This window comes from Sabethes cyaneus, chromosome 3 (assembly GCF_943734655.1).
Source record: "Sabethes cyaneus chromosome 3, idSabCyanKW18_F2, whole genome shotgun sequence".
NCBI lineage: Eukaryota > Metazoa > Arthropoda > Insecta > Diptera > Culicidae > Sabethes > Sabethes cyaneus.
In genome coordinates, this window is record NC_071355.1 from 249,899,961 (window position 1) to 249,921,023 (window position 21,063).

Consider the following 21,063-nt stretch of genomic DNA (forward strand, 5'->3'; position numbering starts at 1 on the left):
AAAACCTAACGTAACTTTTTCATGATCCCTGAGCAGTCGGAAGAGACGCGCGTTTCTGAAGGGCTCACGAATGTCAGTGTTAAAACTGACATTCGTGAGCCCTTCAGAACATTCGCGCCACACACCCTGTTCAGCGCTGAACTTTTTCGTATCCCGAATCCCGCCGGCATCTTGTCATTGTAGGTTTTTTTCCAGTTTGTTCGCTTCTGTTTTTCAGCGACATTTTAAATGGTGAAAAGTTCGTGAAAGCCGTTCCGTGAACGTTAAAATTAGCTACGATGGACGGTTGGTGTCGTATTTGTTCGCGAAGCGATGATTTTCGTCGGTATCCGTTGTTTGCCGTTGCAGAAGTTAGCCAAGAAGTTATTGCCAACATGATCACTTGCTGCACAGACACTCAGGTGGGTACAGCAGCAGCAGCAATGGTGCTCGAAAAAAAAGGGGAACAGTTACTGTTTTTGTGGGTTCGAATTTTCCTATATTTTCTATTTTTACGATCGTTCCTATCCCGTTTCAGGTGTCTAGTGACGATGGTCTGCCGCAGCAAATATGTCCGGACTGTTTGATTACGCTCAGTTTAGCGCATTCATTCCGCAGACTCTGTCGACGCACCGATGCAAAGTTGCGAGACTGTTTTCGTGATGGTGCACCCTCCCAGCCTAACGAAAACCAACAACATCAGCAACAGCAGCAGCAGCAGCAGCAGCATATTTCTCAAGCGCAGGACGACAGTGCATACGAGCACATTACTGCTATCAAGGAAGAGGTAGAATTCGATTACGATTACGAGTGCGAAATTCCACCGCCAGAGAACCAGTGGGTAATACAGAACCCCCGAACCATCCGGGAAGGTGCTATGACCGTTGTGCACAATACCGGCCAGTACTATGAGCAACCGGACGACACTAGCTGCATGGATACAAGTGCGAACAGTACGATGGTATCCATAGGACAAGTTCACCTACAGCCGGAGCTCGGTGAATCGTCGACAAGCTTCCAAAAAAGCGAGAAATTAAAGAAGAAACAATCAGCGGAACCGGAACGATTCAGCAAACGAATTCGACAGGTAAGTCTGTTTGTTTTTTTTTTTTTGCTATAATAGGGCGTGAATGATTTGATTTTTCATCGATGTTTAACTTAATTAGTATCTAAGTAGTGATTTGAAGTAGAATGAATAATGGAGAATAATTGGGGTGGCCTCACCCCATTGAGTGCGTATCATTTGTGGGCTCTTACTACTAACGGTTATTCGATTAAACGCACACAAATCAGAGGCTTAAAAGAAGTCTTGAAGAAATTAGTGTAGCCTTAGATGAAGGGAATGAATTTACCGGAATTTTGTAGGGTAATTTTTCCAAGGTGGATATCATATTGCGCAAAACAAAACCGTTACAACCTTTGTTGTTCTGTCCAGCGATCCGGGAGTGTTTTTCGAAATGTGTTTGTGATTCGAGTTGTTTTTCCTTTGGACATTTGTAAGGCAAACGGACCAATTGTGTGCTTATTTTTTTGTTTCTTCTTGCCAGCCGAGTGATGAATGTGATACAGACACAACGGGTAAGCTGGAAGTGCTGAAAACATCAAGAGGCAAGGATCTCTTGGCATTGGACGGGTATGTTTTCTACCGGAATACACAGGTAATGAAATGCGATCTTCGTTCCGTAAAAAACTCGCTAATGCTTGGCCTTTCAGAAAGGGAACAGATGCTACTGGGAATGCAAGGGTCAGTCGTCCAAAGCAGATGGCAAACAAGCTCCGAAATGCTCAGCCAGAGTAACGACTGATTATTTTGATAACAAACATGAATTGTTAGCGTACAAAAGTTTGCACACACATGAGCCCGATCCACTGCGAATACAGGCAATTAAGCAGAGAAATCTGCTGAAAGAGTGTGCAGCTTCCGACAGCAGCAAACCATCTGAGATTATTCGTCAAGTATTTGGCGCAACCAGCTCTCCAGGAAGTCAATCGTGGTTAAGCAAGAGTGCTCAACGAAAAATCATTAAGCGCGCCCGTGGAGAGGAACATCCTCCGGAGCAAACGGTTTCTTTGGATACAATCGTTGTGCCTTTCGAATGCGTACAATCCTTGGATGGTGCGCAATTTTTCCAAGATGTTGTTAAGGTTGACAATCAAGCGGCGTTCGTGTTTGCCACCCATTCCGATATAAAAGTCTTGTCTTCGGCCACATTCTGGCTGGCAGCATCAACGTTTTCGACTAAGACGGGCCTACAGCGCCAACTATTTACGATACACGGTAGCATGGGTCCTTCCCATCAGCAGTTAAGTGCAGTGATTTATGTTTTAATGTCTTCATCGTCCGAGTCTCTTTACCGTCAAATACTGCAGAAAGTTAAGCAAATAGCGCAGAGTACCGATACTAAACTGAACCCAACCGTCGTATTGACAGATTTCGAAAAGCCCTTGGTTAATGCACTAGAGGCAGAATTTCCCCAATGCCGTCAATCGGCATGCTTCTTTCATTTTGTTCATCATTTGTTTCGTTCAGTGGAAAAGCACCGACTTAGCCCGTCTTTCGAAAAGAACCATTGGCTCTTACAGAACTATAAACGTGTAAAAGCGATAGCATTCCTGCCAGCCGAGCATATACCGGACGCTTTCCACATACTGAAAAGCAATTCTCCCCTAGAATTGCACAAATTTCTGGACGATTTCGCTGAAAATTACATTTTCGGTAAAGTCATGCTGATGGCAGCGGACGGAGTACCGCTGCGCAATCGACCGCTCTTTACTCCGACATTCTGGTCCCTGCATGCCAACATGGTGCAAGGCGTTCCCGATACCTACAGCCAAGCTAAGGAGTGGCACTATCGAATGGCACGAATACTCACCGCTCATCATGCCGATCCGCATAACGTGTTTCGAATGTTTCAACAGGAGCATCAGGAAGCGCAAACCAAACTGGCAGCATACCTAGCCGGTCAGGGTCCTTCTAGGTGCGGCGAAACGGAACAGCGAAATGAAACCATTCGGACGATTGCGACGAACTTTACCAGCTATTCCACGCTTCAGTTTCTGGACGCGATTGCCGATAATTTGGAAGGATGATTTGGGTTGAATTGAGCTGTAACTTAAGGATGAATAGATGGTAAATGCTGTTTGATCAAATTTGTCTACACAACAGCATGCTGCTAGGTACGAACTACAGACAAACCACACGTTGTAGTATTCTTGGTTTGTGGCTGTAAAAATTCCACAATGTTTTAGAATAAGATAGTTTAGTAATTTGTTACTTAACTAACCAAGTCAAGTTAACCTTTTGAGAGGAATTCCGCAAGCATGAAAAGAATCAACCAGACAATGTAAAAATGATTCCTAGAAATAAAATGACTGTTAAACAATTCTAAAATGTGGTGTTACAAGTCTTTTATTGTAACACCGTTTATTTTAATTCAAGCGTGATCAATTGGCTGTACTGGTTCTCTACGGAAGAATGAAAATTAACGAAAGGCTGGAAATACAAAACGCTAAACGCTGTGCTCTATTTTACATTTTTAACGTAGAACTACGTTTTTGTTTTCTATATTGGGGTGCATTTTAGAAGTACGAGAAATGAACATGTAACGAAAAGCGGTTACATTTTACACGTTTGTAATTCAGCCACTTTTCAATGGATTTAAGAGATATTTTGCATCAATCAATCAATTTGGTTTTCCAGGCCCTTGACGCCAAATTAAAACACTTGCGAATTCAACATCCTCGACAGTAGAAAAAAAGTGACAGGGTCTTCCCATCGAACGGTTGAAGATTTATTTGTTTCTAATGAACCTAGACCAAGTTGATGTCCTGAAAGTAAAAAAAAAAATGTGAAAGTGTAAACTATTCCTTCCCTTCTATCAGTTTTTTTTATTTGAACATTGAACCTAAAACCAGTTTGCGTCGTCAAATTTGTTTCTGGAACAGTGTTCGCCAAACCCCAACGACAAATTTTACCCAAAGAATAATTTTTCAAGTAACATGGAAAACCTAAGCAATAGATTCCGACGTGGACCTGCAAGGTATGAAGGCGGTGGACGAAGAGGACCCCCACCACAACAACGTCAGTCAAGTCACAGCACGAGGATCACCCCCGAAAACCTTCTGCGACTACCGAAGAACAGCAGCAACATCAGGCGTCAACTTTCACCCGACGTCACGAGAATTCACCGTCTAGCGGGCGAAAGAAAAGCAATCCGGATCTAGCTCCAAAGAAAGGTTCAACTGAATCGAGTGAAAAGAACGATCCAATTCTTCAGGAATTTGCCTGCCTAGAAGAACTCCGATTTCCTTGAGGTATTCCAGCTTCGAGAATTCTGTGTGGACTTCTTCGGCTTCATAATGCGGCTGCGATGTGTCATACTCCGTTCAGACGACCGCAGAGAGAGCATTGGCAAAGTATGTTAGTCGCTCGTAGTATATGGAATTGCTAGCATGCCGTTATGTTATTGTAGCGTAAGATCCTTAATGTTGAAGCGGGGTACTAGAGAGCAACACCAGGCATAGGAAAGGACTTTTCCGCGTCCTTGAAACTCGTGGCATTCAATGGAATTGGAGAATTCGATAATCAATATGGCGCTCGAGCCACGGTTTGTATTAAAGGGATCGGTAGCCCAGGCAAGGTATGGTGCGTCAGGCTCGTTTGGGAAAGTCACAACCAACACAGGTCTCCCCGCTGATGATTTTTCTATGTATCAGAACGGACCTATCGTACAAATTGATGTCCTGAACGTATAATGAGTTTGTAGAAAAGAGCAACCATTCTTTCAGCCGATTATATCGATAATTGTAAGAATACCCAAGTAACCAGTGAGCACTTAAAGAAGCAGAAATCGAGCTTTTTATTAGCCTATGGTGCACACCATATCGTGCAGCATAGTTCAATATGCCTATAAAAAGCTGCTAGAAAGCCGGTTTTGGCGAAATATCCGGCTACATTAGTGCTTGGAGCTTTACAAAAGTCATAAAACGTAACGCCTGTTGCGTAACGGTAAAACGTCAAACATAAAAAAATGCGAAAAATATATTGTACATCCTTTTTTATCTTTTCTCTCTGTTATGCTTATATGGAGTACTTTGTTGACGTTTCAAGATTGCTTTTTGTTATTTTCTTTTTCGGTTAGAATTGAACCGCCAGCCAATCTGTCGATAGGAATGGGAATAGAGGAGTAGGGCAACGCCTTTACCAGTTGATCTGTAAACGGTAGTTGCGAGTCAGCTGCCAATAGCTCTACTTAAATTACCAAAATTCTTAACTCGGATGTTTGATTTGCTTATCAAGGCGGAATGGAGGGAAAGATTTTGTTTTTCACATATCTTTCATAAGTTGCGCTTTGGGAGAATTACCTACCTTTTATTTTCTTTTTATGTGATGGCATACATGTATAGAAATATTTCTTGCATATTATCCGTATGCATATGCCCTATAGATTCGTGTTGATGTTTATTCAATCGGCGGTGCAGGATTTTGCGTAAGACAAAAAGAGAGGGAAGCATTTTTTCTGTTATCACGAGTACGTTCGCAAGAAGATTTCCTGCAAGTGTGAGCAGTGTTCAAAATCTCTTTTGATGCCGATAACGGCAATAAAGCTTGCTTAGAGCATCTAATCAGCTTTTCATAGTGCTTCAAGTAAATATTAATTCAGCATTGAGAATGCCATTTTAAAGCTGCTATGCTTTGACAATGCTGAATTATATCTGGCAGCATGTAACTTGCAAATATAGAACAGCTTTCAAGCTTAATTCAGTGCTTAGCGGTTACCTGGGTATACTCGAAATTAAAGTATACCTATATGTTCGTACGAGACATCCCTTTTGATTAGATTTTAGTGACCAAACATAAAAATCTATTTATATAAGAGGCTTATGTCTGTACCGAAAACCACGTCTCTGACAGGAGACAGTTTGACTAAACTGCCCAACTGTCACAAGAGGCTTATCGGTAACTAAAAACAGGTCCCTGACAGGACGTCATGCTTTCGTAGCAATGGGTTGTATTCTCAGTCACCTTACTGGACGGCTGCTGGACTGCTCGCTTGCTCAACTGGTTGACTAGACTGCTCCACTGGACTGGTCGATTAGACTGCTCGATTTGATTGCTCGACTGTACTGCTTAACTGAACTGTTCGATTCGACTGCTTGATTGGACAGATCGACTTGACTGCTTGACTGAGCAGCTCGATTTAACTGCTCGATTCGACTGCTTGACACATTTGCTTGACTTACTACTCGACCCGACTGCTCGACGCAACTGCACGATTGAACTGCTCGACTGGAGTGTTCGATTCTACTGCTCGACTGGGCTGCTTGACTGAACAGCATGATTCATCTGCTCGACTAGACTGCTCGACTGGACTACCCGACTCGACTGCTCGAAATAACTGCTTGACTCAACTACTTGATTGGACTATTCGAATCGGCTGCTCGATTCAACTTCTCAACCCGATTGCTCGATGCAACTGCTCGACTAGACTACTTGATTTGATTGCTCGACTCAACTGACAGCTCGACTACACTGCTTGACTTAGCTGTTTGATTCGACAGCTCGACTTAACTGCCCGACTGGACTACTCGACTCAACTGTTCGACTTAACTGCTCGACTAGACTGTTTGACTAAACTATACGATTCGAGTGCCCGACTCAACTGCTTGACTCAACTGCTCGACTAGACTACTCGATTAAACTGCTCGACTTGACTGCTCGGTTTAACTGCCCAACTCGACTGCTCGAATGAACTGCCCGACTCAACTGTTCAACTTAACCGCTTGACCCGACTGCTTGACTAAGTCATTCGACTCGACTCAAGTACTCGACCAGACTATTCGACTTAACTGCTCGACTTAACTGCTCGACTCAACTGCTTAACTTCTGTTTGCTTCGACTGCTCGACTGGAATACTCGACTCGACTTAGCTGGAGCTCGAGCAACTGGACTACTCGACTCAACTGCTCGAATAAACTACTCGACTGGACTACTCGACTCAACTTTTCGAATTAACCGCTTGATCCGACTGCTTGACTAAACCATTCGATTTGACTGCTCGACTCAAGTGCTCGACTAGACTACTCGATTAAACTGATCGACTGGACTGATCGATTTAACTGCTCGAGAGTTAGAAGATGATTTCGAATGCAGCAAACTTTGAATGCGTTTTTTTCGAAGTCAGAATTTTGCCACTGACTTAACACCGACCATATTCGAATCGGTTTGCAGCAGAGAATAGACGGTTCAGAGCCACTCACACAAAAGAGCCATATTGCCCACCTATAGAATAAGCGCAGTGGAGATAATGTTTTTATTCAGTTAAATAAAATCCAATACGACCATAAAAACTATTTGTTTCAGTTTCCGGCTATGACTCTTTTATGTACAACATCTTAGAGCTATATTATGCAATATAAGAACTCAAAGAACTAATACAAAGATTAAACATCTTCGCAAACACTTGCCAACGGAATGTATCCGCAGTTTTCTGAATTCTGAACAGACATTTATATTTTCCGGATCGTAAGATTCGCAACGAATCTATAGCATCTATATGGGATATAGGATCTATAGCAACGAAACAAACGTTGTGCCGTAGTTCCCGAGCGCTTCGATTGCTTTTACTGTATGATACAGGCTGGCCAATACGTTTGAACGATCTACCTAACCCGTGCTTTATTATCATTGATTGGAGTTGACTGCCCTACAGTACCGCTCGAGCTCATCAACCTCGAGTCGAGCGATAGTATTTCGTCCTTGTCCCCTGGAAAGTAGGTTAATGGAGCGACTATCTCCTGCAGTCTCCTTCTTTCTAATCATCGAGATTAAATATGACTCAAATGGCAACGACGTCGCGTTGAATGAATTCTATAATTGGAGAAAATGTTATTTTCTTAACTGAAGTTTTTGGAGCGTCTTAGTAGAATACGAAACCTGGAATTAAATAAAAAGAAACTTATCCAATTTAATTCTACTACGTATATTTATTCTTGACACGTGCGTATTTCGCCTACGACTTGCAGGCTTCATCAGTGAGTTTGAAAACAGACACTCGTAGGCGAAATACGTATCTATCAAGAATAAATATACATAGCAGAATTAAATTGGATACGTTTTTTTTTTAATTCTCGATTATTTTCTTATTTAACAGAATGGCAGCCCTAAGCTTGGAACCTTCTAGGGTAACCAATCTATTTTGGGCCCCATCAGTAGCTATACATAATTTAAACACTTCCATTTGATTTTGCTGTAAGTGTCCAAATTATGTACAGCTGCTGATGGAGTCCAAAATACGTTGATTACCCTACTATCAATATAATAACTTACCGTAGGCGCCGGATAAACTGAAGATCTAGGTATCGTTGATCCATGGCTCTTGGCCGTTTTTAGCTTGATCCAATAATGAATGAATCGTAGCTTGGCCAACGGATACCAGCAGCGTTTTCGCTAAGTCGAGCGCCCGGATCGTGTACAGCGTACAGATGTCCGACCCGCATTTAACGGCGGATTGAGCCTCTGAGGTTGGCTGCTATTGACAGGTAGTTGCTGCGTACGACTCTTGCGAGGTTTCGCGGCTTCCGCCTAGTCTTTGCAGGGTTGCGTTGTTTAAGTGGTGGCAAGGCATTCCCGGAGCGAAGTTCTGCGCGTTCCGTTCTTAAGGCTGCAGAATTACATTGTTTTGGTGGTGGCGGGACACTCCCAGAATGGAGTTCCGCTCGTACCGTCCTCAACATTGCAGCAGGGGCTGTAGCGCCCGTGATGATCGAACATCTGCTAACCTTTCACATGCATGCTTTATCAAGCATGAACGACATGTAGGTATTTCATATTAGCGGGTGCTCGCGGTAATTGAAGGAAAAATCAGACATTCTAGATACGACCACAGGGCTAACGTAGCTTTTTGCAACTTTAGCTTGAACTTTGAATTTTGGAACGAACTGTCAGTATCAGTATTCAGTACTTTTGGACGCATCTCGACTACTACGATCCACTGCACATCGAGTGCTCAAACTCGAAGCGTCAAAATTTCGTTGTTGTCATCTATTTCCATTCCTACTATTCCAACAAAATAAGGCATTAGTTTGAAGGTAGTAAACTTTAACAGATACATTTTGATTGAAAATTTCAAGGAAAAAGTTAGTCGCCTAGTTAATTTATAATTTTAATTTACTCTGTAAACATCAAAAATTGAATCAAAATTGTATTCTTCAGCTAAAAAAAGCACCTAGATAACTTGGTTTGCTTGCCCGAAGCAGTAGTTGATTTTATCGAACATTTTAGAGTCGTCTTTTCTTTGCTTTTCTAGGTCGTTCCACGCCGAAAAAAAGGAAAGCATCGAAAACGTAATGTTTTTGCGCTACTTCAGGGCATCAAAGAATGCCTGTTGGAACATAAAGGAATAGCATCGACCGCACGGACTCACCAGTTAGCTAGAACCACCTTGCGACGCTACATAGACAATATTAGGAATGCGTTTCCCGATATTTCCGTTGTTTCGGATGCAGATTTGATGAGTTTTATCCAACGCAGACGCAAGCGTTTGCGGCCCTCATGACATGACAATGACATGCTCTTCGATTTTTTCCAATGAGTGGTCTTTCTAGCACATATTTTATTTGTTTGAAAGGTATTCTACGCAATATTAGTGGTAGCGGTGTACTCGTACCTCTGAGTAGGTCTCGAGGTACTGCAGTATACAGGCCTATCGAGTCTCAGTCGTTGCATGTTTGAGTCCCGACGGGAAACGACTGCACTGCACAGTTGGTCTGTACTTTAACAGCCAGCCGCGAAGTAAGTCGGATGAAATTAGAATATCGTAAGTTCCGAAAAAGGGATAGTAGCACCTAAGCTCTTTATTTTTTGTACTTAAATTATTAAGGAAGAAAAGTTTAAAATAAGAAATTGACAAGAAATGAATGGAATGAAACAAGTCAAACCATTTTGAGCTATTCCATTTTGTTGACAAAATGCTCAAGTATATCACCATAATTCTGGGTTCCGACGGATCCTAAAATATTCCACCTACAAATATGTAGGTATGTACACATTGAATGTTAAATTAAGTTACACAAAATTATTATTTTTTGTATTTATTGCTATTACATTTGTATTAAAGTTCATATTTTAAAATGTCAAATCATTTTTAAGCCTACTAAGGGATGACAATTCCAGGGGCGTGGTATCTCAACTGACATTTTTGTGTCATTTTTCTAGGTTAGACGACGTCCAAGAAAACCAGGTAAATGGCTGGCATTACTTCAGGGCATTAAAGATTGTTTGTGTGAAGATAAAACGATAAGGTGTACTGCAAGGATGCATCAAATACCTAAGACCACTTTGCAGCGGCATGTGGCCAAAGTTAAGGAAGCATTTACTGATATTTCGTCTGTTTCGGATGACGTTTTGTTGAATTTTATCAAATGTAGAAACAAGATAAAACAAGAGCCCCCCATTCATTCGAATCTGGTATGCTTCAATTGCTTTTTTTAGATGAGTGTTTCTTTCTAACGTGGTTCTTGTTCTATTGAAGGTATTTTACTCGCTCTAATGATGGTAGAATTTACGTCTTTGAATTTCTAGTATGGACTCTCGCGATGCTTTGAAGCCATTTCCTATTTGATGATTGCTTTGTTCTGGATTAGTTTTAAGAAAATGACTGTAAATGCACAAAGTTTTAAAATCATATCTGTAATAAAGGAAAATTTGCTTTATGTGTATCGTTGAGTAATTGAGTTGCTTGAATTTTTTTCATTTCATTTTACAAACAGAACTAAAGCGTTTGGAACCATAAAACTTTCCGCAAGCATATCCCAGGAAAGCACCTTTCCTTTGTCAAATTTGCGCATCTCATGAACTTAGCATTGTTTTATAAAATTGCGGAAACAATTTTTTTAATTATTTTTGGAAAAAAATGAGGAAACAGATGGAAGAAGTATCTTAACACTTACCAATTTATTTTACTAAATTACGATAACTATGAAAAAAAGCTCGTCCGGAAAAATGATAGCCCCCCTAGCGCTGCGTTTATGCGTTGCCAAGGTGATTGCCTTATAGTCCGAAAATATAATTTTGAAAATGGATGAATAAAAAGCCAAAACCATAGCGTTGCTATGGTGATTGCTTTGTGAAAAGCAAACTAATAAAATGAAAATCTTCGGTTTGTTACGCAAGACACATGTATTTTAGAAAGTTAAAATCAAAGCTTCAACCGTTTGTACAAAAACTGTGATAAATATTGTTCAATGTATAAATCGATGCAAGAATCAGGGAAAGAGCCTATTTAACGGTTATTGCTTTGCAGGAAATTCCGGATGAACAAAATGCAGTCCTCAATCAGCCGGTGAACGCAAGTAGCGCTATCAACAGCGTGGCTGCCGGTTCAACCCAACAGCGTTGTGAGCATTGTAAGAAAAAAATGAAAAAACCTTACAAGCACCGAAATGGCAAATGTATGATGCTGAAAAGTAAAAATTCCAAACCTCGCTGCGTGTACTGTAATATGACGTTCGTCCGCAGTGGAAGCCTACCGGGTCATTTGCGCAACACGTGCCGTGTGTACCGTGAGGTATGCAAAGTTAAGGGCATTGATGAACCGTCTAAGGCAGATCAAACAGCAACCCCGTCACCATCTATTGAAGTCGCTGGGACGAGTGTAGTCTCTCCGGTGCAGAATACCTTTCAAAACAAATCGTTAGAACAGAAACCAATAAAAATACCATCAAAAAGAATGCTTCGGGCTACTTGCGAATATTGCGATCATACATTTTCACATCGATCAAACCTTCTCAAGCACCAGCACCAGAGATGCAAGATTCTCCGAGAGATAAAGGCTCAACAAAGGGTAAAATGCGTCGATGTAAAAGAGCTTTTTAAAGCGGAACTGAAGGTCCCTGTTCAAGTTCAGCAGCCAAAATCACGGTCTCCTGTCAACAAAAACGCCATCGATGAGGAGGACCATTTGGAAGCAGAAGAAGAAACCCAGTGTGTCTACTGTACGCAAAAGGTTAGCAAGAAAACACGCTATCAGCATCACAACGGTCGCTGCGTACTGGGACGAGCAACATCAGAACATCCATGCCCTTACTGCCCCAACGCATTTTCTTCCCGAAGCAATTTGCTAAGGCATCAGCGGGAGCGATGCACACAGTACCAGAAAGTAAGAATTCATACTCACACAGAATCTAGCATAACTGATTAACCCCCTTTTTTCAAGGAACAACCCATCAAAGCGACCAGGTCCGCTCATCCAACATTTCCCGTGGCAACTAAACTACTTCCAGCTGACCAAGCACCCAAACCAGCTCCCCAGAGTAAACAAACCACTAAATCCGCCGAGAATCACTCTGTCAACGGACAAAAGGAGCTACGGAGAACCTTCTGTAAATACTGCCGCCAGCTGGTGTGCAATTCCGATCGGTTGAAACATGAGGAAAAACGCTGCATTAGCAGCCAGCCCGCAGACTATCTTTGCGGATATTGTCGGAAAGCGTTCGCAGCAAGGGAGAGCTTAGTGGAACATCAGCGTGGCTGTACTGTCCGTAAGCTACACAAACAAGTCAAGTGCCAGCACTGTGGCATGACCATCTCCAACCGGGCCAATCTTAGGAAGCATCAGAAGCTTTCGTGTAAATATAGTGTAAGTTATTGGTCACGCTATAATTTACAGCATGAGGCGGTTGTAACTAACGAAAGTATTAAACTTTTTTTTCTAGCGCCAATCGGATAACATTAAACAGGAAAAACACCCAACCGAAAACCTCCCAAAAAGGCAACCGAAAATAAAACAGGAAAACAGTAAATGTAACACGAGTGTAACCCCCAAGGCAGAACCACAAGTCGATACTAAAGACGATAAAAAGGTTGCGAAAGAAAAAAAACCTCTTCACCCTTGCAGTTACTGCAAAAGGGTATTCAAAGGAGCCGGATTCGTACGTAGACACATGACCATTTGTCCATCGAAACCTGTGTCGTTGGAAAACTACATATGTCGATATTGTTCGGCACGCTTTACCACTAGAAGTCACATGTATCGCCATCAGCGACTGTACTGCAAACAAATTACTAGAAAAAAGGTTGGGCTTGTGATTCATACTTGCACAAGTATATTTTTCACATATTTTTTTAATTCTTTACCATATACTAGAGCTTTTCTGAAGACGCTGAGGAACCCCTCGCTTCGACAACGACGAACTCCACCCCCAAACAGAAGATGGCAAACAAGCACAATAGATTTATGCAGTTGCGTGATTCGGTTGTTGCTGAAAGCAACAACGCTGCGGAGATTAAGGAACAGTGCGATGACCGTCGTTCATCACCGCCGAAAGAAACTGACACCAAACTAAACTCGGTGGAAGAACATGAACCACCACCACCACCACCGCAAACGAGCGACAACAGCAACGCTGTAGTGGAAAAGGTACCCACGGAGTCGCCGCCACCGCCAACCCCATCAGTCACCACAATCACCACAATGCCAGCGGAACCGACGCCTGTTGAGACAATAGTCAGTGAGAGTGCAGCCGAGTGTGAGCAAGGAACGAGCAACGGAATCTGAACCACAGCGCGATAAGGAAGGACAGTGCATGCCAAGCGATACAATCGCAAGGTCCCGGTAAAAATACGTGAATTTCATTTATGTTTTAGTGTGAGGAATCAGTCACGTGATCAGTGTTAGTGTATTACGCGAGCAAAATGTTAAGTCATAAAGTCTGACATCGTGTGGTAAAATGGAAAGTATAACAAACCAGAGAAATTCAGTATAGATTTTCTTGCAAAACGTTCGTACTACAGTTCTGCCGCTCCGCTGTAGACAGATGACAACGCCACTGAATGTGGAGATGAGTAAAAACAAAACAGAAAAGCATAGGATAAAAGAGGGAGTTAGCCAGTGCAAAAACTAATACAAAAATGGGAAAAAATTAAAGGAAAATCAACATTGATTAGACTGCCAATGGTTCCAATTGTTCGAGAGAAATAGCCTTAAGGGGACATGATCGTCGATAAATTTTTCATTTCAGATTCTGATTCTAAAGATACTTACTTTACCAACCGACAGCCGGCGTGGCTCTTGCCGTATCAAGAATTCCTCTCCATTGTACTCGGCCCTGAGCTAATCGTCGCCAGTTGGTTCGTTGTGCGTCTCGAAACATGCAAATCGGCTTTAACCTGGTCAAGCCTTCGAGCACGTTGGGCCTCTCTATTCCTGGTGTCGGGGGGTTCTTAGAGTGAACGGATTTCACTGCACAGTCATCCGGCTGTCCATCGTAGTCTCGCAACTTTCGCCAGGTTTATGATGGGAATCTCTCCAAATAGTGCCTGCAACTCGCGGTTCGTACGCCTACGCCACTCTCCGCTATCCGTTTGTACTCCGCAACACCTTTCGTTCAAATAAGATAAGTGCACGTATGTCTTCCGTAAGCAAAGTTATTTGTCTCAAGTCCGTAGAACTACGTGTTACGACCCCTCGGTCGGCGCGTCTCACGAAGACGACGTTCATGCATCAACCATATCCGGGCGAAGCGAAACGTAAACTCGCTCAACGTCAGAAACGTCACAAGCTGCCGGTTTCATTCGATAACGCTTTGTCATAGTGGTGCGGTGATATAATTACGAGCAGCTCGAATTTGATAATTTTATAAAATACCTGTGTACTTAAACGATTAATTGCTTATTATCTAGATTGTACTTAAAGGCTACTTATGATCAAACTTAAGCCTACTTAATTGGTAATGATATTGTCTTAAAATTAGTGAATTATTGCTAACGAGTCGATTTCACAGATTAACCTTAAAATCTAACTTAGATACTAAGAATTGGAATTACAAGTGGAAAATTAATTAAAAAACTATATAATTATCGGTAAGAAATTAAAAATAACGTGTAACATGCAACATTAATCTAATTCTGAACTTATAAGTAGTGAATACAAAACCAATTGCTTTTTGCGGAGGTGTTCGGTGCACGCCTCTACACGTGCCATTGTTTCATGCGGTAAATTGTATTAAAATAGAAAGGTTATAGGAAAGTAATCGAATATTAAATTTATAGATACTAAATACTAGATAAAGTGAAGGAAAGGATAGAACGAGAAGAATAGATAGACAAGAAAAGGGATTAAGAACACTAAACGTAAGTGATTTCCGTAAATCGATAATTTGTAGTCCACTGATGCTTATGTCCTACTTACAGGAAGTTTTTAATATACACAATCATCGTTATTCAAAAACTTGGCTGTTCTTTTCCTCTTTCCCCGTTGGCTTTACGTCAACAATTTAAAAACTTCGTTTATCTCTGGCCGAGATTACGATGCCAAAGCAACGGGATGAATCAGAAGCGAGAGGTGCCAACGAGACGACGCCGAATGCTTGTCAGGCATGCAACGAGTTGGATAATTCCCGATTGGTCCAGTGTGACATGTGTGATGACTGGTACCACTTCGACTGCGTAGGGGTCAACCAAGACGTCGAGAATCACGATTGGCTTTGCTCAGTCTGTATGGAGAAGCAGCAAACCAAGAACAAAAAGTCGACGAAATTTATTCCCCTGCCGGTACCGTCTGTAAGTACACTTAGCCCGATAAGTACTAGCAGTGTGGCACCGTTGAGTACTGCCACCGATATAGTGACGAGCATGTCTGTCACCTCTATGTTTCCGACAAATACAGTTTACCCTACGATTGGGCAAAACATTACTATGCCACCCGTTTCTCAAATGCCGCCCCACTATTTCATGCCACCACATTCTTTGATATCGTCAAATGCCTTATTGCCACCCTATTCGTTTATGTCACCCCTTTATTCGATACCTCCTTGTCAGCCTATGCAAGTTGTTTGCACTATGCCGTCAGTGCCATCGTCCCGCTGGTCAAATCCGTACGCGTCACTACCGGGAGTGAATACTTATGATATGTGTAACACAGTGCCATCTAGTTTTACTCAGCCGATTCCGTCGATACCAAATGTAGTTCCAAATACTATTCCAGTAGGAGGATCGCAGAAACCTTTGCCGAATCCAGTGCATACTAATAATCCCCCGAAAGCCCAACAAGTTTTGGAGGATAACTTGAGCCAGCATTCCGCAGCAATTTTCGGACAGTCCGTCAAGCAAAGACAGTTGCAAATGGAGTTGCAGATTTTGGACGACGAGAGGAAAATACAGGAAGAGGAAGAAGCTAATCGGCGTCAGTATCTGCGTAAGCGACACGAGTTGATGACGAAGATGGTCCGCGAAACCGCGCCTGTTGCTGATGTCGAGGAAGAGCGATCGAATCAACGAGTTTCTGAGTGGATAAGTGAGACGGTTAATGCGAATGTACAGGATACGCACTGTCCACGGGCTGACGTTGTTCCGGAACAATTTACACAAAGAATCCAACGCAGTTCCACTCCAGCTGCTGCTGCGTCATCTCATCCACACGAAACGCCACAAAATATGCAACCAATTTCCAACCACAGGATAGAGAATGCAGAAGGTGGTTTTATCCCGAGACGGCGCTCGACACCAAGGCAGACTTCAATTGAAGAGGAAGACGATATTAATTTAACACGCAAGCAAGTCGCTGCTCGCCAAGCAGTTTCGCGGGATCTTCCCTCATTCAGCGGTACTCCGGAAGAATGGCCGTTGTTTTACTCAACGTTCACAACAACGACCAACCTGTGTGGATACACGTCGGAGGAAAACCTGGTCCGATTGCAAAAATGCCTTAAAGGCAAGGCACACGAAGCAGTAAAGTGTAGATTGATGCATCCTGGGAATGTCCCAGGTATAATATCTGCAGAATCTCTGTGCGACTATCGAAGCTTGTCAGCTTGAAGAATACGCCTACAACGTAGCTCTGCTGCACGAGCTTGTAGACAAGCTACCGCCTTCCTTCAAGGTTGACTGGGCCAAGCATCGCCGTGATTTACCTCGGGTAAACCTGATAGCATTTTCGGCTTGGCTGTACCAGTTAGCAGAGACAGTTTGTCCAATCGCACGACTGACTTGCAGTGAAGCGGTTCCCGGTCGAGGAAACAAGAAGAACTCAGCTTACGTCAACACGCACAGTGAGGAGAGCTCTGACAATCCGAAGGAGAAACCGGATCATCGAGCGAAAGGGAATCCATCCGGTCCGTCTTCCTCAGGTGGCTGCGTAGCTTGTAAAGGAAATTGTCCGAAGTTGGAGAAGTGCCAGCGATTCAGCGAGCTTTCGTACAATGCTCGATGGGCGATTATCAAGGAGTTCATGATTTGCAGAAAATGTCTCAAGAAGCATAAGGGCAGCTGCAAATCCCTACAAGTGTGCGGAAAGAACGGCTGTACGTTCAAACACCATGAACTTTTGCACAACTACCAACGGGATGGAGCGGGATCGAACCCATCTTCCAGTAAGGGTCAGAACTCCAACGCAGGCACTCAAAACACATCGGTGCGTGAGTGCAATGCTCACCACAAGTCGACTAACCAAGGACTGTTCCGTGTTGTCCCGGTGGTCATTCATGGCCCGAAGAAATCCATCAAAACGTATGCCTTCCTAGATGATGGCTCATCTCTTACGTTGGTTGATGCATCCCTAGTCCAAGAATTGGGATTGCAAGGAAACCCGGAGCCACTGTGCCTGAAGTGGACCGGGAACAAGCGCCGGCTGGAAAACGATTCACTAAAACTCGACGTCGACGTATCTGGAACGGGAGAAATCCAGAAGAAATACTGCCTACGAGGAGTTCATACTATTTCCAACCTGGATCTATTCCATCAGACGGTGGATGTGCACAAATTAGCTAAACGATACCGGCACCTGCGGGGAATTCCTATCGAATCGTACAACAATGTACAACCTCGAATCCTAATCGGGATCGACAATGCCAACATCACGCTGCCGCTTAAGGGAAGAGAAGGAAATATGTTCGAGCCGATTGCAACGAAGACTCGTCTGGGCTGGATTGTGCACGGAGGCTCCAGTACAAGTGACTCGTTAGTTGGATACCATTCAGTGGAATTCTGTCCATGCAGCGAATCGTCCGATCACATGCTGCAGCAATCAATTCAGGAGTACTTTTCTTTGGAAGGTCTGGGCATCTGTAAGTCGAAAAAGCCTCTGATCTCTGGTGAAGAAGAACGTGCCCAACAGCTTTTACAGTCGGTCACCCAAACAGATAGCGGAAGATACGAAGTACCACTACTGTGGAAGTACGACAACGTTCATCTACCTAACAGCAAACCAGCGGCTCTGCGACGGTTCCACTGCCTTGAGAATAGGATGAAGAAGCAGCCGAAGCTAGCCGAAGTATTGCGTGCGAAGATCGATGACTATCGGCGGAAAGGGTACATAAGGAAGCTGTCGAACGAGGAACTACAGAAACCGCAAGAACGAGTGTGGTATCTTCCGCTGTTCCCGGTTATCAACCCGAATAAGCCGGGGAAAGTCAGGTTTGTTTGGGACGCAGCAGCAATGACAAACGGCGTATCGCTCAATTCCATGCTGCTGAAAGGGCCGGACTTGCTGACTCCGCTGGACTACGTTCTCTACCGGTTCCGCGAATTTCGAATTGGACTTAGTGGTGACGTTAGGGAGATGTACCTGCAGATGCTGATGGCCGCGCGAGATCAACACTGCCTTCGAGTACTGTGGAGTGACGACGGAAAGGGCGAACCTAGCACGTATGTAACACAGGTTATGCCATTCGGAACCTCCTGTTCACCATCCTGTGCACAGTACGTGAAAAATCTCAACGCGAGCAACTTCGCAGGCCAGTACCCGCAAGCAGCACAGACGATCATCACACAACATTACGTGGACGACATGTTGGCGAGCGTGGAAACGGAAGAGGAGGCAATTCAGTTGGCGAAGGATGTAAAGCATGTTCATGCTCAAGCGGGACTCGAAATGCGCAACTGGATCTCGAATTCGTCAGCTGTGGTGGAAGCAATGAAAGAAACGAAGACCGATGAGAAGAATCTCAACTTGGGACCAGAGCTAGGAACAGAAAAGGTCCTAGGAATGTGGTGGTGCACGGCAACAGATACGTTCACGTACAAGCTCTCGGTGAAACACGACCGTGACCTGTTAGCTGGAACGCGTAAACCCACGAAGAGGGAGGTTTTACGAACGCTCATGGCCGTCTTCGATCCACTCGGGTTGATATCCAACGTACTCGTTTACTTGAAGGTTCTATTTCAGGAGATATGGAGATCCGGCATCGATTGGGACGACGAAATTCCGGACAGTCTCAACGAGAAGTGGGAGAAGTGGATCGAGGTTTTACCTAAAGTGCAAGATGTCAGGATTCCTCGCTGTTATCGCTCCATTACATCGCTAACTCCAGAAACGAATATTCAACTTCACACGTTCGTCGACGCGAGTCTCTCTGGATTCGCCGCTGTAGTCTATCTACGCATGGAGCAGAGTAGTTCTGTAGAATGTGCCATAGTAGGCGCAAAAGCACGGGTGTCTCCCCTCAAATTCGTCTCCATTCCCAGGCTGGAGTTACAGGCGGCGGTCATCGGAGTACGGTTGGCAGATCGAATCTCCAAGTCCATAACATACAAGATCGATAAGCGAGTTTTTTGGAGTGACTCACGTGACGTACTGTGCTGGATACGGTCAGATCACCGCCGGTATTCACAGTTCGTCGCAGCTCGTGTTAGTGAGATTCTTGAGACGACGGAAATGGCAGATTGGAGGTACATCAACACGAAGGACAACGTAGCGGACGACGCTACCAAGTGGGAGCGGCAACCAGATCTCACAGAGGAAAGCAGATGGTTTAAGGGACCGAAGTTCTTGTGGGAGCACAGTGAAAGATGGCCGATGGATTCACATCAGAGCAGCTCGACGAGTGAGGAACTCCGCGCGAATCTCTTCCATCACATAGCAAGTCCACCTCCAGTGATAGACGTACGACGGTTCTCCCGTTGGCAGAGTTTACTTCGAGCCACTGCTGTAGTGCTGCGCGTCAAACACAATTTTCGTTGCGTGATCGACAAATTGTCACGAAGGGATGGCCTGCTTACGGCGGACGAGCTGCGGCAGGCATCTATTTTCCTATTCCGACAAGCACAAGCAGAATCATATCCAGATGAAATCAGGATCCTCGCGAGTGCAGAAAAGTCCAAGAAGTCGTTGATGAAGTCCAGTTCGATATACAAGCTAAACCCTTTCCTCGACGAGCACCAAGTTCTACGGATGCACGGTAGGATCAGCGCGTGCGAGTACGCCTCCATGGATGCACGTAATCCAATTATCTTATCGCAGAACAATTACGTAGCTTGGTTAGTGGTGAAGGACTGTCACGAATGGTTCCATCACAGGAATCACACCACCGTCTTGAACGAGCTGCGGCATGTCTACCGGATTCCGAGGCTGAAACAGCTGTTCAACAAAGTCAAAGCAGGGTGCCAGATGTGTAAGAATGAGAAATCAGTTCCACAACCTCCTCCAATGGGTGATCTACCGGAAGCAAGACTGGCGGCGTTCACTAGACCTTTCTCCTTTGTTGGGGTTGACTATTTCGGGCCGATTAATGTGGTGGTAGGGCGTAGAGTTGAGAAACGTTGGGGTGTGCTAACGACGTGCTTAACAGTGCGCGCGATACACTTAGAAGTCGCGCACTCGCTCAGTGCAGACTCTTGCATAATAGCATTGAGAAACATGATGGCAAGGCGAGGCGTACCAATTAAAATCTATAGTGATCGCGGAACGAATTTCACGGCAGCGAGCAAAGAGCTGAAGGCGGCCCTCCAAATTGTCACGAAGGGATGGCCTGCTTACGGCGGACGAGCTGCGGCAGGCATCTATTTTCCTATTCCGACAAGCACAAGCAGAATCATATCCAGATGAAATCAGGATCCTCGCGAGTGCAGAAAAGTCCAAGAAGTCGTTGATGAAGTCCAGTTCGATATACAAGCTAAACCCTTTCCTCGACGAGCACCAAGTTCTACGGATGCACGGTAGGATCAGCGCGTGCGAGTACGCCTCCATGGATGCACGTAATCCAATTATCTTATCGCAGAACAATTACGTAGCTTGGTTAGTGGTGAAGGACTGTCACGAATGGTTCCATCACAGGAATCACACCACCGTCTTGAACGAGCTGCGGCATGTC

The 21,063-nt window shown here is 44.0% G+C and overlaps 2 protein-coding genes across 2 annotated transcripts; both read left to right on the top strand.

Moving 5' to 3' along the window:
* The first annotated feature begins 191 nt into the window (after positions 1-191).
* LOC128741632 (zinc finger protein 585B-like) lies at positions 192-13,889 on the top strand. Its single transcript, XM_053837587.1, has 6 exons — positions 192-401; positions 518-1,066; positions 11,283-12,137; positions 12,195-12,617; positions 12,694-13,053; positions 13,125-13,889. The coding sequence occupies exons 1-6, from the start codon at positions 279-281 to the stop codon at positions 13,533-13,535; spliced, it is 2,721 nt and encodes a 906-aa protein (XP_053693562.1). The 5' UTR covers positions 192-278; the 3' UTR covers positions 13,536-13,889.
* A 1,397-nt stretch (positions 13,890-15,286) lies between these two features.
* LOC128741065 (uncharacterized) lies at positions 15,287-20,798 on the top strand. Its single transcript, XM_053836642.1, has 2 exons — positions 15,287-16,705; positions 16,758-20,798. Exons 1-2 carry the CDS (start codon positions 15,287-15,289, stop codon positions 20,796-20,798), a joined length of 5,460 nt encoding a protein of 1,819 aa, XP_053692617.1.
* The last annotated feature ends 265 nt before the right edge of the window (positions 20,799-21,063 follow it).

Coding starts and splice junctions, on each gene's coding strand:
- LOC128741632 (XM_053837587.1), top strand. CDS start 279: ATGGACGGTTGGTGTCGTATTTGTTCGCGAAGCGATGATTTTCGTCGG. Junction 12,138..12,194: donor GATGCACACAGTACCAGAAA/GTAAGAATTCAT, acceptor CCTTTTTTCAAG/GAACAACCCATCAAAGCGAC. Junction 12,618..12,693: donor AGCTTTCGTGTAAATATAGT/GTAAGTTATTGG, acceptor TTTTTTTTCTAG/CGCCAATCGGATAACATTAA.
- LOC128741065 (XM_053836642.1), top strand. CDS start 15,287: ATGCCAAAGCAACGGGATGAATCAGAAGCGAGAGGTGCCAACGAGACG. Junction 16,706..16,757: donor AAGGCAAGGCACACGAAGCA/GTAAAGTGTAGA, acceptor TAATATCTGCAG/AATCTCTGTGCGACTATCGA.